General features: G+C 40.4%; 1 protein-coding gene across 1 annotated transcript in view; it reads left to right on the top strand.

The window, feature by feature from the left end:
• The window catches only part of kdm6a (lysine (K)-specific demethylase 6A), a 49,422-nt gene that overhangs the window by 22,122 nt on the left and 10,330 nt on the right, over positions 1 to 16,970 (top strand). Inside the window, exons 6-17 of the mRNA XM_042001025.1 lie at positions 445 to 565; positions 4,520 to 4,574; positions 5,004 to 5,038; positions 8,221 to 8,314; positions 11,181 to 11,307; positions 13,552 to 13,650; positions 13,860 to 14,079; positions 14,441 to 14,581; positions 15,445 to 15,537; positions 15,630 to 15,707; positions 16,282 to 16,389; positions 16,479 to 16,868. Of these exons, the coding sequence (XP_041856959.1) occupies positions 445 to 565; positions 4,520 to 4,574; positions 5,004 to 5,038; positions 8,221 to 8,314; positions 11,181 to 11,307; positions 13,552 to 13,650; positions 13,860 to 14,079; positions 14,441 to 14,581; positions 15,445 to 15,537; positions 15,630 to 15,707; positions 16,282 to 16,389; positions 16,479 to 16,868 (1,561 nt within the window). The remainder of the gene's footprint in view (positions 1 to 444; positions 566 to 4,519; positions 4,575 to 5,003; positions 5,039 to 8,220; positions 8,315 to 11,180; positions 11,308 to 13,551; positions 13,651 to 13,859; positions 14,080 to 14,440; positions 14,582 to 15,444; positions 15,538 to 15,629; positions 15,708 to 16,281; positions 16,390 to 16,478; positions 16,869 to 16,970) is intronic.

Here is a 16,970-nt window from a genome sequence, read left to right as displayed (position 1 = left end):
TACAAAGTTCTGTTAGTAATAAATTCTGTTTAGTTGTTGTGGTCGGCCTTTATGTAGCTATATCTATTGATACATTCATTTTACATCATTTTAGCCTGATAATCTGACAACTGAGGCTGTCCTCCTGATAAAATACCGTCTGCAAGTTGACTGGGATTAAAAGAGTTGACCTGTTGACAAAAATGTATTATGATGCTTTTCTGAAATAAAAAAAAGATGATAAAATAGCAAAAAATGGGCTTGGCATTTTAAAGGTTAATCTACCTAAAATATAACATTAAGCTAAAAACAGCTGCAAGTATTATAATTATAATATTATTCAGAGCACTGTAAACAAGTATAATAACTGTAATTTTCTAAATAATGGACTTGATGGATCTCTATATCTGTACTTAACATTCTGCTTTCTTTGTTTTGTTTTTTTTTCTTTCTTTTTCTTTTTAGGGCAATCAAGGCGTTCCAGGAGGTGCTTTACATCGACCCAGGGTTCTCAAGAGCTAAAGAGATTCATCTGAGACTGGGACTCATGTTTAAAGTTAACACAGACTACGAGTCAAGCTTAAAGGTAAATGGTTAAAATAGTTAGATGGAAAATATTGAATGAGATTCTATAGTTTTATGTTTCTATCATGGTTTTATGAATTCTATTGTGTGCATTACAATGTTGGAACATGACTTTGTAATGACCATCTGCTGCAGCAAATCACACTTGTGCTTGGTCTCATTTAGGGTCAAATGTTTAGCATATTGATTAATAAATTTTAAATAATTATCAAAATAAAAAAAAAAAATATATATATATTTTAAGTGCAGCCCTGGCCATTTTATGCTATTGCTTGATGACCTACTTTTAATAAAGAACATGCAAACACTGAATTAATTTTCAACATGTTATTTAACCATCTTTTTAACCATAACTGGAAGTTTTTTAAAAAGAAAAAGAAATTAATTTAAGAGACCTGAGTTACACCAGTAAATACTGACAAATATAAAAAAATAGAATGAAGTGACCAGAAAAATCTGATAAATAAATATCTAAATAACCTTGATGAAAATAAAACAAACAAATAAATATAACAGAATAGCTTCTGTTGGTGGTAATAGCACATTACCAGTTTTACAGCCAGTTTCCACAGGGTGCATGTGCGCTGCGTTCTGGCTGCGCCTCAGATTTGTTCAACCTCCAGCGTGTCCAGAACACGTCAAGCTCAGCAGTTCAGACAGGGACAGATAGGAAATCAGACATGGGAGCAGTGTAAAGCATCCAGCAATTTTCAAAATAAAGGCCCCCATGCAGATTTTTTTTTTAGGGGGGCTTAGTGTTGTTTTTGTTTTTGTTTTTTTTCCCCCATCATGAAAAACGAGACGTTTATACTAGATTTTGTGATCTTGCGGATACAGTTGCTCAGACTTCTCCCGGTGTGAGTTGACATGCCGCGGAGGTTGTGCCACACAAGGACCCAGACAAGGACCCGGTGGGAGTTGGCCGTTAGGTAGCTCAGAAACTGGTAGGACTAGGCTACCACGTAAACAAACAACACTCAACAAGAACAAAACAAACTGTAGGCAAACGTCAACTCACCCTTCTTCCTAGTTTTTTCCTCACCTCGACCTCTTTTCGTGACAGTTTCCTCCATCTCTCCTTGCTGTGACACCTTTTGCAATACATGTGCTCTCTGTTGTGATTTGAGAGGGGCGGGGCTTGGTGACGGAGCATGCCTGGGTCTTTGTTTGTGATTGGTTGGGAGGAAGTAATGACTGTAGTATTAAGCTACATGATGAAAAAGGGAAAAGAGGGAAACTGTTTTTCTATTGAACTTTTTTTTTTATCAACCCTTTTTTTTTTATTATGGTAGATCCGCCTTTTATACCTAATCCTGACAACACCACCTGTCACCAATTAATCTGCTGATTAGAAAATAATCCAGAACAATGTTGTTGTTTATTTTATGAACTTTTATTTCTTCTCTTATTTTCCTCTTTTTTCCAGCTTATTTTTAGAAACTAAGTTTATAATATTCAGTCTTGCAGAGTTGTTTTCAGATGTGAGCTTGTTCTGTAAATAGAGGCAGTTCTGTTATCAGTATTGGAGTTGCTCCATTATAAGTTAAATCGGCTGCTGTTACACAGTCTGAACAATCCAACTGGATTTTCCAAGTTACACACAAGTATCATTCACCACAAAGACAATTGCATTTATCATAATATTTTGCCTCCACTTTTCCATGTAAATTCAAGTATGTTTACTGTCTAGGAAATGCCGACCATGCTTTTGGTGGTACAGTATTGAGCTAAGTAGGTTGCACGTGCTGCACGTACTCAATTTATCTTGGATGCACTCCTCCCTCTTAGTCCTGACTCACTGCCAGGAACACACACTCTCCCACCGACTGAATCTCTCACACACACAGCTGCCTCAGATATCTACAGGGAGGGGTGAGCCCTAGTTCAGACGAGCAGATATCCAATCAAGGTGAGAGGGAGAAAACAAGGAAAATAGGAATGAGGAGATGTATGTTTATGAAGGATGCTCTGTGGTGCTTCATCATTTACAGCTCGCTTCCCTTTGGGGAAATTAGAAATAGGAAAGGGCAGAAAGGCATCAAGTGACTTAAAGTAGACAGTGATCTAATTATGATCTGACCTACTTTATGTAAATGTACCAAACACTGACTTTATTTCATCAGTGACTGCAGATTCAGCCAAAGAGGGAAGAGAACATTTCCTAGAGCGTGATTTTGCAGCCTGCACTGAGGTGACGAATTGACTGTCTCTGTAGAGCTGCTGTGTATCCATAGAGAGAAGCTTGGAACTGAGAAAGGAGGTGGGATAGGGGGAGGCAGGGGAGATAGAGGGGTGGGAAAGAGACCGGGAGAGGTGGTGGTGTGCTTGCTTGTTCCTGCTTTGAGGTATTGTGTGTCATCTCTCTGCACTCTCCACTGCAGCCGTCTACTGAATAGTAATCAGTGACACCCGGATAGAAGAGAAGGAGGGGGGGCAGAGAGAGAGAGAGAGAGACAGAGCGAGAGAGAGAGAGAGAAAAGGAAAATGAGACGTGAGGAGGGAGGTGGAATGCCAAGCTGACAATCCTGCTGCATTATGTGCCTGGTTGGAGAGCAAGTGTGAAAGGAAAGGAGGAGAAGGATAGAGGAGGAAAGACTGAGATCTTCTGGAGGATGCTGGGATGTGAAAGCCGTCTAGGTAACTAGGTGAATGCATGTGGCTTTACATGGACTTTATTCTAAGTAGCCTCCTTACTGTGAATTTAAGTGTGTTTGTGGAGGTTCTCCAGGCCTGGGTGACGTTGGCTGTCTGTGTCACTACTTCTGGGGGGGCTAGATGATCCTCCTTTTTTTTGTGTGTTTTGTGGTAACAGCTATCTTTTACCTCATCTTAGATGGCAGATATTTGTCTTTTAGGATAAGAAATAGGAGTTACATTAGGTGCATGCTGGATTCTTGTGAGCTTGTTCCTGGTCTCAGGAGGCTTTCACACAAGATCTGAGGTTTCTTTTTTCTGACCCAGATACTAGCAATGCATTTTTGAAAGCCTGTGACTGCACTGGGTCATGCTGCAGCGTGGAAGCTGCAGTGCAACCTGTCACCTTGAAGCCACCTATGCATCAATGTGTTTTAGAGTGCTGCAGGTACAGAGGCTCATTTAGGAATTTTATGTTTTTCTGCTTCTATTTCAGGTTCCTTTTTCTTCTTCATATTTATTATGGTGTCACGTTATTCAGCCATTAAAATGAGCTGATAGGGTTACAGTTTGTAATATTAACTGCTCACCAGTATGTCAGCATCAGAGAAAAGCCCTGGCTCGGTAGCTGTGTGATGCACTCTTGAGCTAATCTTTTCATTGACCCTGAATGGAGATATTGGCCAGTTGTGCGCCACGCCTTGGCAACCTGACTAAGCCTCTGCAGACATCTGCTTGATCCTGCAACCCTGTCTTCAGCTCAGATAATTAGACAACATGCCATTAATACAGGATTTCCACCAGCTTGTTCAATAACCTCACAGCGAACTGACATCTGCGTGTAAGGGAGAGCCAGCATGGTGGAACATGCCTCTAACACCGCTCTGCTGGCACGCTATTTTAAAGCACACGTGAGAATGATGCTCAGGGTGAACTCGTCATAACGAGACAGTCGTCTTTGCTGCGAGAAAAAAGCCTTTTTGTTTTCTAGCTGAACTGGAGGAGAAGACTACAGCAAGATGAGTGAGCAGAGATAAGAACCCCTCCGGCTATCAGCGTCCTCTCATGTTACAGTCACCAGGGTTCATTCATGGTCTGTTGTGAATCTGCTGGGGCTTTCTGTAAAGAGGATTGAATGGAGGGAGAAAATCTCTGGTTTCCTTAAAAGTAATCCACTTCTTTGTGCTCTGGCAGCTGTTACCAAAAGGAATTGGGTGAAACTGGATTTTTATCCATAAATAACTCTGACACATGCAAGCCACTGATCATGTAGACATGTTCATATAAAAATGTTTTTTTTTTCTTCTTCTTCTTTTTGCAGCATTTTCAGCTGGCATTGATCGACTCCAATCTCTGCACCTTGTCCAAAGCTGAAAGTAAGTATTAGTGTTTTTATAATTATCCTAGCCCACAGTAAGGCCAGTCACACACTGCTGTGTGATATAATACAATATAGTATACAAAGCACTGTCTCCTTTATAACGCACATTTAAGGGGCTTAGGAATATTCTTGCAGAGCAATTTTCCTCCTTTGCTGCCGTTTCCCCTGCTGACTGCTCAAGATCAGGGTTGCCTAGGAGACTGTGAAGGAAAGGGAGCTGGAAACACATTGCACATACACACTCTTATTTCAGTTTACATGTACACTCTAGAGAGGTTCCTACTCCCCCGCCCTTCTGTGCTCCATACTGTTGGCAGTCTGTCTCCATGGAGGGTGAATGTGTAATATACCAAATGAACCTTTTATTCATTTTAATCGGTTCTCTTTTTAACCCCTTCTCTTTTTCTCTGTTCTTTGCCCACAGTTCAGTTCCACATTGCTCATTTGTATGAGATTCAGGTAAGTCATTAGTTTAAATTCCTCTTTTAGTATTTAGAGAAGTTTAAGGTAGCAGGTCAAACTGATAAACCTTTAGAAAGATTATTAGTAATTCATTATTCTGCCTCTTTTTAATTCAGTTTTTTTTTGTGATATGTCTATTTTTGTTAGTTTCTTTTTATCTTTTTGTTAGTGTTTGGGGATAAATGAGTGTTTGCTGTCTGCTTTCAGTATCTCATTTCATTCTGAAGATGTTGTGGTGCACTTCAGTTTTTTCAGTCTTATAAGTCCAGATTTACCCTGTTCCTGAGTGATGGGAACATCAGGGTAAGAAGAGAGGCAGACGAAGGGATGCAACCATTGGGCTAGTGCCTACTGTACAAGCCTGTGGAGGCAGTCTATGATCTGGGGTTGCTGCAGTTGGTCAGGTCTAGGTTCAGGTCTAGGTTCAGCAACATTATGTGAGCAAAGAATGAGGTCAGCTGATACCTGAATATACTGAATGAGCAGGTTATTCCATCTTCCCTGATGACACGGCCAAATTTCCTAGATGACAGTACCAGGATTCATGGGGCTCAGATTGCAAAAGAGTCGTTCAGAGAACAGGACATATCATTTTCACTTATGGATTGGTCACCACAGAGTCCAGACCTGAACCCCACTGAAAATCTTTGGGATGTGCTGGAGAAGGTTTTGCCCAGTGGTCGGACTCTCCCATCATTAATACAAGATCTCTGTAAAAAAAAAATTGATGCACTTCTGGATGGAAATAAATCAGAAGCATGCTGAAACTATCTGATCCAAGTATTGTATTGAGACTTGTAGGAGTGGAAGATGTTTGATCTTCGATGATACAAAATCTTTTATCATGACATTCCCGACCAGAACGGCATCACAGCCATGTGTAGATCAGCTGACTGAAGGTTTTCTTTGTCCAGCCCTGTTTAATTAGTTAATATTGGGTAATAAGCTGGTTCAGATATGCATGGCTGGTGGATGGAAAATGGTATTTCTAACTCATTTTTATTAATGATACATAATATTATTGCTTAGATTTTTGGAATTTTGCAGGTGCAATTTATTTGAAAAAAAAAAGTCAGATTGGGTTTGGTGTGAATGAATGATGCTGTTTGTTATTAAGAATATACAGAAACTACCAAGCTGGGTTTAATAATGCATTGTGGAGAGTTACTAAGGATCAGTTTTTTTTACATTTCAAAATGTGTCATTGGCTTTTGTGGAGAATCTGCTCTTTTTAGATGTTTCACATTTATCCAAACATCTCTTAAAACACTGGTAAAGGTTTCCTGCCATGGCTTGTATCTGTGCAGACGTGAAAACCTGCTGTTTCGCTCCAGTGATTTGTTGGGAAACTCTAACTTTCGTCACTGCAGGAATTGGAAATTGAATTCTAAGATTATTTTAGACTTATTTATATTGAATAGAAGGAAGGTACTAGTACAGACAAATGTTTTGTTTGTTGTTAGACATAAGCTGTGTCCACCCAGCAAGAGGCAAACTGAGATGGTGGTGTTGGCTGAGTTACACATGGTAGAAATAAATATAGCACTATAGGCACACTACATTCACAGTCCTATTCACTACAATTCCTTGTATTCCAATTAAAGTATAAATATGGACCGTAGTCCAATTTATAGTAATTGTCATACAAACTAGCTCATAAAAATAATTGCTTAACTAGGTCAAAAATAGAGGAAGAAGACAGAAAAGGAATCAGTGGCCTTGGCCATGTGATTGTTGATCATGTCAGCAAGTTTTGGCTGCGTTTGTTGTCTGTAGTCGTGGTTGGAAGCCAAAAACCATCTCAAGCAGCGTAAAAACATTTGAAGACATGTAGATTTGTGGAAAGTTGTGAATTTTTTATTTTAATTGAGCATTTCCACCAGAGCTGGGTAAAACAAAATGAGTAAATCGATTTGCATCAAATTTGATTAATTCAAGATCAAGTCATAAAACTCTTTTTTTTATTATGTTTATTTTTCCAGAAAACAGAGACGCTACTCCTGCAAAATCTTAGCATATACACGCACCTGAAAGGTTTCCTGTGTCTCTTCAATCCAAAATCAGCTTTTCTCACAGAGATAATGACAAATTCAGATTTTTAAAATGGCACCCCCAATAACTTAGTTTACCAGCCTTGTGTTTAGAATTTTTATCATTAAATGTCCAGAAACTATCAGAAACTTTATAAGTAAGGAGGATAAAGTGTTTTTGGTGGATGACAAGGCACCTATATGCCAAAATAAGCTTCTCTCGCTCAGATAACATTCACATTTTTTTCATCCACCAGTTTCACAGCAGCTGGACTGGTAAACGTAGGCAACAATCCTTCGAATATTGTATTTCACAAGTGCATAGACACGTCAGATCAGATTATTACAGTAATCTGATTACTCCCAGATGTCTGACTTTGATGGGCTTGTAAACAGACTCAATAGTTATCTGAACACAACTTTAAAACGTGCATTGAAGAAAGTGTTGACTCTGCAGAAGCCCGACAGAAACGACAGTTCCTGCAGCTCTGATGGAAAGTGCTTCATACGAGTTCAGATCATTAGATTTGCTCTGTTCTGTCTGCGTTCGCTTGATGACAATCATTAGTCCAAACAGGAACAAGCCATTAAGAGCCTCCCTCATCTCATTAGAAGCCTCAAGTATCAGTGTTTACCCTGAGGTGTCTTTATGGTGTGCAGACAGGAAGAGTCCAGACTCTGTGTATGTGTGTGTGTGCGTGCGTGTGTGTGCTTTCATTGGCTTTTGGAACTTTAAAATCTTTAATGGTTGTTTGAGTTTCCTTGCAAGATGACCGTGTTTGAGCAGATAAGAGTGTGTCCAGGGTATGCTCTCACATACCTCTACCTACTCGTCCAGACCCAAGTTCAACAAGGTCGCCGAGTTAAAACAAACTGGCAGCTCAGGTTTCCACAAATACAAAGCGTGCACACACATCCATTTTAGTGTAGACACACACACTTAAAGCTGCCAGACGTGTTGAGTCTGGCTTGTCCTCTTCCTCGTTGACCCACCCCCCCATGTGTGTGTGTATGTGCGTGTGTGTGTGTGTTTGGCCATTACAAGTGTGAGGAGGTCTTTAGACTCTTTGTCTGTGCAGATAGAACCATAAACCTCCGTTCGTCCTGTCTGGCACTAACAACCTCTCTGTCCATCTTTTCTTTTTGCAGAAGAAATACAGAGCAGCGAAGGAGGCGTATGAGAGTCTGCTGCAGACAGAAAATCTTCCTGCACAGGTGAAGGCGACCACACTGCAACAACTTGGTGAGTGTGTCACTCTGACTGATGTTCTGATGTGAAGGGTAACAAATCACACTGGGTGAATTTATCACAACAGTTTTCCGCTCTGTATGAAGAACCACTTTGTGTGGCAAAAAACATTGGTGATTTGAATGGGAGTGCATTGTGTGGCGCTATAATGGTGCTTTGTCTTTTCTTTTCATCGTTGTGCAGAGAGATGTGGTGAATCGCTCCCCCCAAATCACGTTAACTTGCCTTTGCAACTTTGTTTTGCAACCTTTTTTTCAAAGTGCTGGTTTGAGCATATGTGCTGCCACACAGCATTGTTTTCTCTCAGTCCCTTCCCCCACCGTGTATGTGCACATCTAAACTTCAGCTGCAAACTTGCTCTGGTTTTGAGTTGGTTTAAGGAACCGTTTTGCTGTTAAAGATGGTGCAGGAGCAAAAAGATTATTAGAAGTTCAGGCTGTGCTATTTGTTCAAGTATTTTACCTTAATTTCAGTCTAAGAGAAAGCTTTTCTTTTCTTTGCACCCATCCTAGCTCCTTTGATCTATCCTAAAATAATATCTGGCAGTTTAACTCTGCAGACAAATCTTTTCTTCTCTTGGGTGTTCTTTTCACACAAGCAGGACTTTGACCTGCATTTAACTCGTTTGTAAGAGCAATGAGCAGTTGAGTACAAAGACCACAGGCAATGAACACACCTCCAGAGCAGTGAGTCGCCTCCTACACTGAAATCTTCATGCTTCCATCACAGGATGGAGATGGGAACAGAGCTGGGTACAAGGCAGTTGTTGATAAACAGCCAAGGTGAAACCTCCATAAATGTTTAAAGGTTTATGGAGACACAGATGAAGAATGTCAATTATGATGAGCTTCATTAAGCTGGAAGTTTGGAGCATGGTCCAGGGCTGGTCAGTAAGGCAGTAGAGCAGGGATCAGTGTCTCCATGTGTCCTTGGAGCCGCACACCTGATTCAAATGAATGAATCATTAACACAACAAGCTGTTGGAGATCCATTTAGTGTGAATCAGGTGTATCGCAGCAGGGAAACATCCAATACCTGCAGGACACTGACCCTCGAGGACCAGAGGATCCGTGCATTAGAGTGTGGTTTGTCTGTGGAAAGCCTGCCTTGCGTTGTATCCTACCTGGTTGTGGCTCTGAAAAGAATGATGAAGGGGTTAGATGTTGTCAGGAGACAACTGTCCACCTGCTGTAAGGAAGGGCGCCATTATTTTTGTTAAGACATTAAAGGGTAACCACAAAGTTCTGTATCTAGATGTGAGATCTGACCTGGATATGACAACGCTAACTTTATAAACATTCTTTACAAAACATTTTTGGAGATTAAGTAATGAGAAATGTTCAGGATGGTATTAGTTTTTTTTTTAGTTGATATTTTTTAACCATTAAAAAAAAAAGCCAAACCAAAATAGGGATAGAAGAACAGAGGAAATTGTGATAAATAAAATTGTTCTTTCTTAGTAACAAAGAAAATAAAAACTAAGCACATTATCAACAATTTAAACAGACATTTCATTTAGATCCTTGTGGTCCAGAAATGAAGAGTAGGTAGGAGTAAAAACTTTTCAAAGTCAACTGCTTTTTAATGTTTTAGTGGTTTAATTTTAAGCAATGTTATAATAAATTAATATTCAGTGTATCACACAAAAGTAATTCCATAAACAATTAATTAAAATAAAACATTAACAAGCAACATTAATGTGCCTTCAACAACTAGTGATGTGCAGGTCGGGTTTTTTCCTGTCTTGGCATATATAAAATGGTCTTGCCTGCCCCAACCCGCCCCGCACAACCAAACCAATTCTCACAACGCGCGCAGTCGTTGGTAAATAAACGCTAAATATGCAATTGAAGGCTGATTTTATTTGGCCGGAAAAATGTGCCTGAGAACAGTGTGGAACTGGCAATTGGCAACAACAAATGACTTAAGATTGTAGGTTACACGCATTGTACCGGCGTATTTAATGACCCTCTCCACCCGCCCCACAATTCAAGTAAAAATTTCATGACCCGACCCGCAGGTCGCTGGTCGGCCTGCCCATCGCCATCAGCAACAGAACAAAGAGCACAAATGGAAGTCTCCATCATGTTTCCATTTTGTATTTGTTTAGTAATCTTGATTATCGTTCCACATGATTTCATTTGATCAATTAAGTTATTCCATTAATGAACTCCCTGGGTTGTAGGACAGTGAAAGTTTATGTTAGTTTTACTGACGTTTTTGGCCTTTATGCCCCTTGTAGACCATATTTACTTTCCCTCTGCTAAAATAACCCCTGGACACTGTGTGGTAGTCATGGATACTTGGATAAACAAATCTTTAAACATTACATTTTCTTTTTTACATTCACGAAGCACACATTTGAGGTCGGAGCATTTTCCAGTTTCCTCTCCTCCCCTGTGTCAACGGCCAGCCTCACATTTGCTCACCCAGTAGTAAAAGCCATACCCCGCCTCGCCTGCTGGGGTTGTCATGGTGACGTGCAAGGCTTGCCGGAGGTGTATGGGAGGAGGACTGGCTTTTGTGTGTGTTTGCTCGAAATTGCCCGTTACTTCTTGGTGTGATATTAGTTGTGTGTCTGTGCGATCGGTCGTGGTTGGTGGATGGGGAGGAGTTGTTTATTAAGGTTGCCACCTCCCTCTCTTTGTCTGCTTGTTTTCTTCGTTACTGTTTGGTTGAAGCTGCTTGCAGGGAAATATTTGACTCTTCCATTTGCACATCAGTCATCTCTCCTTTTTGCTTCGCATGTTCTTGGAGGTTCAGGTGCACCCTTCTGCTGTTGCACATACGACCTTATAACAGGAGCCATAAGATGTCAAATGTTGAAGACTAACTCCTGATCTCTTACTGTGTGCTTCAGGCTGGATGCATCACACAGTGGAGCAGCTGGGGGATAAAGGCACCAAGGACAGCTATGCCATCCAGTGTCTGCAGAAGTCTCTAGAAGCAGACCCAAACTCTGGCCAGTCCTGGTACCTTCTTGGCAGGTAAGATGAACTCAAGCATGAGTGTGTTTTACTATCAGCCAGTTGACAATAATAATCCTGGCTGTGCTTGTGATATAAAAGGCAGTAAATGATTCACCGTATTCGAAAAGCTTGACTCAAATATCCCTCCTTTCTCTGCTGAGGTTTGCAGGCCAGATGCTGGAGTGGTGTACTGCTCCCATTTATGACTTCGCATGTAGGCGTTTTGAACATTTTAAGCTAAAACCATCATTTCTTTGGCATTAAATACAGATGTATAACATTAAATTGTTGAAAACCTAAAAGTGTCTTTTTGCAGCTAAGATGTTGAACATAGTCCATGTTTGCTGGATTTGAAGGTTACCCTGGCAGGGTTGCTGGGTGCAGCTCTGCTATGTCTTGTGTTTGAGCTTCATGTCACACCAGAAGAGGTTCAGATGCTCAGCTGTTCAAGCTGTATCCATTCTGACCTAGTCATGTATTTCTGTTGTATCATATTACTTTATTCTACTCCTCAAACTCTCTGATCTTGCCTTTTTATAACAATGTGTAAAATAAGTTTTGAATCGGATGATCTCTGCCTTTGTGCTTCTGGCTGTGTTGAAGTAAGGATATGATGTACAGTTGGGATTATGAACGCTTACTTACTTTGAAAACTGACAGCAGTTTTGGTGCTCTTCCTGTTATTGGTGTAGCTTGACAACCTCTGTCAAAAATAGACGAACTGTGTATTTATAGCGAAGCTCTGAGCTGAGATACTGTGGTGAACTCTGATGACCTCTAACACAGGCGTTATACAGCTGAGACATGTTGAAGGTGATCATTTTAATCCTTGGTTTTTTATGATAAATCACAATACAATTAAATGTTGTGCAGCCATGTGAAATAGAAAGGATGTCATCTTCATAAGATTTTACTGATTAGAACAAAAAGAAATCATCTGGTCAAAACCTGGTAAAACCAGCTTTTTCCCCCCAGTGGTGGTGTGGTTGGTGTGGTTGGTTATAAGCTAGTGTTTTGAGATGGGCTTTCTCCTGCAAGCCTTCCAAACAAACCATACTGAGATGTAGCACTTGAGTTTTTTTTACTGTTTCTCTGAGCATTGCACATTTTGCTGGGACAATCTATACACAGCAAAAGACTAATAATAATTAGACGTATTAGTTTCATTTGTGTAACTTACATACAGGCTTAGTGAACAGGATGTCAACAACTTTTAAAATCAACTCTGCTGAATCATGTATTCATGAACTCTGACTGTAACAGGTAACCTGCCCTTTACAGTGTGGATATAAACATCATTTGATAGCTACTCTCAGCTGTGAAGTAATTTTTTAAATAATTTTCAAACTTCATCGTGGACCAATCTTTTATAAATGACTGAAATGCTGTGATTAAAAAATACTCAGGATTGAAATAAATAAAAAAAAAAAAAGTTATTTTTTTTTAAATGTCTAAATGAGAACCCTTTCCTTCAGTAGAGTCGCTCCAAATATTCCTAAATTTCAGATCTCAGATAATGTGTTGCTATTAATAAAACCTACAAAGAACAATGGACCAATTTTAAGCCGTAATATGACAGTAGATGATAGCAGATTCAGCTGTGCACGTTCTCGTGATGGGCATGTTGATCTCGGTGCAACACGGAGCAGGAGAAATAACTTTGCTTGCTCCTCACTGGAGCGAGTGTTTCTATCTTCACCTCCCTGGTAAAGTTTAAAAATGGTAATATTTTTTCTGATTTCCAGCTGGTTGTTTTCTGATGCATGCTCTCTCTCTGCAGACGGAAGTGTGATCACCTGTGTGTGTGTGTGTGTATGTGTGTGTGTGTGTATGTGCAGGAAATATATGTTGTTTTTAATCTAAGTTTGTATTTACCCCATTTATAAGTTCCAGTAAGGACTGGATTTTTTTTGAGCTGAGACACATAAAACCTTTGAATTGAAAGGGGGTGAAATTTCTTTCTCACATGACTGAACCTGAATGTGACTCACCCAAAGGTGAGAGTCAGATTTAAGGTCACTAAGTGGTGTATAAGCAGATAAAAAAAAGTTTACATAACTTGTGTCTGAAAAACTGCAGACACATACTGTACCATGACTTTGCAGAAGCTCGTCAGAGCCTTCCAAGTACGTGGAGGGTTTTAGCTTTTGTGTCTAGATTTACGTTCAGCTTGACCTAGGGTTATTATTAGGAAAAAGAAAAGGGAATTGGGAAGAAATTGAAATTATTGTTCTGAATCTTTTTCCATTCCCCCTCCTCCAGGTGCTACTCCAGTATTGGGAAGGTGCAAGATGCCTTCATCTCTTACCGCCAGTCCATCGATAAGTCGGAGGCTAGTGCTGACACCTGGTGCTCCATAGGGTAAGAGCAGAACATGTCTTTAGTTTTTGTATTGAAAAGCTTTGGTAAAGGGAGGTGTAGATAATCTAGTTAGGTTTGGATTCTTATGTAGATGCAGCAGTGTGACACTTAAGGAGGAGCCCGATAAGCAAACAGTGAGAAATGATGTATAGTTAGACCAAGTTTTGTCTCCTAGATGATGGCGGGATAATAATTTCCTCTTGTTGCAGTGTTCTATACCAGCAGCAGAACCAGCCTATGGATGCGCTGCAGGCCTACATCTGTGCTGTTCAACTGGACCATAGCCACGCCGCCGCCTGGATGGACCTAGGCACCCTCTACGAGTCCTGCAACCAGCTGCATGATGCTATGAAGTGCTACATCAACGCTACACGCAGCAAGACCTGCCTCAACACGGCAGCACTCACTCAGCGCATCAAGCTGCTGCAGGTGGGGCTGCGTTCACGTGTCCCTCTACCCACCTCCTTTGTTGGATGTTGTGGAGTATTTTTGATGTGTGTGTTGACGTGTCGTGTTAATTGCCAAGCATTGCAGAAACAATCAGCTTATTTTAAAATGCAGATTGTGCTTTTGTTGTTTGATTTGTGACCACAGAGATATGAATGATAATTCATATTCGTGCATTTTCTTTTTATTTTCACTTGATTGTAAAGCATACATTCATGACATTGAACATTTCTGTTGTATTCTGTGCACAGTTACACCTCCTATAAGCAGTAGTATTTGTAGTGCCTCTCTTGTTCAGCCAAAGTTCAGCACTAAAGTTTGTGTCTTACACAATTTCTCCTAGGCTCAGTTGTGTAACCTACATCCAGGTAGTCTGCAGAATAAGAGTAAAATGCTTCCTAGTATTGAGGAGGCATGGAGCCTTCCCATCCCTGCTGAGCTCACATCCAGGCAGGGGGCCTTGAACACAGCACAGGCACAGCAGGTGAGATCCACAGTTTGTATCGTCGGCCAACAGCGACTTTTGGCCTAAAAGAAATAATGGGAAACAAACAGGAAGAGTTGAGATGCAGCCCATAGTGCATTGATCTAATAGGTAGAACTGAGTTGCCCTTCACAGTTCCTCAGAAATATGCAGTAAGCAGTATGCATAACTCATTATGTCCAACAACTTGACTGTGTTTGCAAAGATGCACAAATCTTGTGCAATCATTGCAATATACTTGGCAACCTGCAAGGCTAATGATGATGCATGCTTCATGGGAAGATTATAATGAGTAGTCTGGATGCATGTATTTATTTTTGTCGTCTCACACTTATTTCCTATAGTCTTAAACGGTCCTAAATCTGCCCCTTCCTCTATAAATAATTTAAATTGTAGCTACACAAATCAAGCCTAAAAGGTGGCTCAACCTTTGCCATCATATCTGTTTACATCTTATTATTTAAAGTCGTTTTAATATGTGGTTTTGCCTGCTGTTAAATTTCTCAATGATCATCAACATCTACATCTTGCTTCTTCTGCAGCACCATCACCAAAAATATCATTTTACATGCTTCTTATGTGGGATTGATTTAAATGGACCAATGATTTTGCAACTTGTTTTTGTAGCAACAATTTAAACAAAATCCTAGGAACAGTATGAATATTTAGATTATAAAGGTGTTAACAAAGGCATGTAGTCATACATGCATTTGAACATTATAAGTATTGTCCTTCTGTGTCACTGGAGAAAAGTTTGTCTCTATGGTTGTTTGCTCCTCTTTGGACTCGTTTTGCTCTGTAGTTGACTTGAAAAATACAACTTGGATGTGCTCTCAATCTGTGTTTCTTTGCTGGATTTCCAGGCCTGTAAGGGGGAGGGAGGCCAGTCTGCCAGCAATCACACAGACCCACAGGCCAGTCCTGCCAAGAAGAAACGCACTGCCAGCCCAGCCAAGGTACAACAAACAGCGTTAGCATTACTGTTTCTGATTAGTGGAAGTTAAAAAGGTTAGTTCATGGTTTGCTCATGTTTTGGTGTCATTGGCAGGGTGCTGTGGACTCATGGGCAAACAGTCCCGGTCATCAGCAGATGCCCAGCTGGTATTTAACACCACAGAAACTTCAGGTATTAAAATGTCTTGTTTGTATTACAGTTATGCACAGAAATCGATGTGCCAATGGCTTGTTACTACAGCTAAATGTTTAAATAGGAATCTAATCATTAAATCAGCAGAATTTTTTAATCACGCATAGAAAATGTGCTTTAATTAACTCCTTTTCCAAAAATAAGTAAAGATGGAATAAATGTAAAATGATAGAATCCAATAATTTGTAAATCATCTAAACTTTATTTAATTAAGAATAGTATAAAAACAAAGATATAATGTCAATTCACAGGTAAAGAAAACATTGTTAAAATAAACATTTTTATTTACACCTTAAAGAAGAAAAAACTGATAATAACATGAGTAACATCTAATTGTTTTGCTACACAAAACAGTTTAATGATATATTTTAATTACATTTCTATTATTTAGACTTATATGTTTATATTTCTCATTTTATTTGTCGTATAGATATTTATGTGGAAAATATTGATTATATCTATTTTTCAGTAAACCAGTGGTATTTAGCTGCAAAGTAATATAAATATATCTAACTTGTGTAACAATCTGAGTTCCTGCCTTATTGAACTTCAGCACCTGGATCATTTACGGACCAACCGAGCAAACCTCAGTCCCCCTCAGCTGAAGATGCTTGAAGAGCTGGAGAACCAGTTCTCCCTCATGCAGCAACATCAGCAGCAGGTACCAGTGCAGCCCAGCTGATTTCTATAGATTTCATTGTTGGTCAGATTTTGGATTAAATCTTGTTCTCTTCTTCTGGCGTGTCTCAGATGAGGCAGCAGGCGGCAGCGGCGGGTGGTCAGCCGCGGCCCGGCCTTCCAAACGGTCCATCAGCCGAGTTGTCTCAGCACCACGCCGCCCGCTCCCACACATCCCCCCTAAATCACGCAGCCACCCGGCCCCCTTGCGTCACCCAGCCCACAGCCAACGGATCTTGCTTTTCGAGTCCTTCAGCAGGGCTGCTGGGACACCAGGACAAGAATCACACCCTTGGACTGGGAGGCGGCGGCCCGAGCAACGGAAACGTGCCTTACCCGCAGCAGAACTCTCTACCTCAAACCAGCACAGCCGCCAGTCACCCAGGCACCAGCAGCACTACCAGTAGTCCCAGTCAGGCAGATGAGACGTGGAGGAGCCAACAACACAACACTACCACTCAGGTGTTCCACCGGACCATCATCTCACTATCATCTTCCATATTTATCATCAAAATCCAGCTTTATGGTCCATATTTGGATAATATTAAGCATAAATTTTTGTCT

The sequence above is a fragment of the Melanotaenia boesemani genome, chromosome 12, assembly GCF_017639745.1.
Source record: "Melanotaenia boesemani isolate fMelBoe1 chromosome 12, fMelBoe1.pri, whole genome shotgun sequence".
NCBI lineage: Eukaryota > Metazoa > Chordata > Actinopteri > Atheriniformes > Melanotaeniidae > Melanotaenia > Melanotaenia boesemani.
Note: the sequence above shows the minus strand (reverse complement) of the source record. Positions and strands in the feature narration are given on the sequence as shown.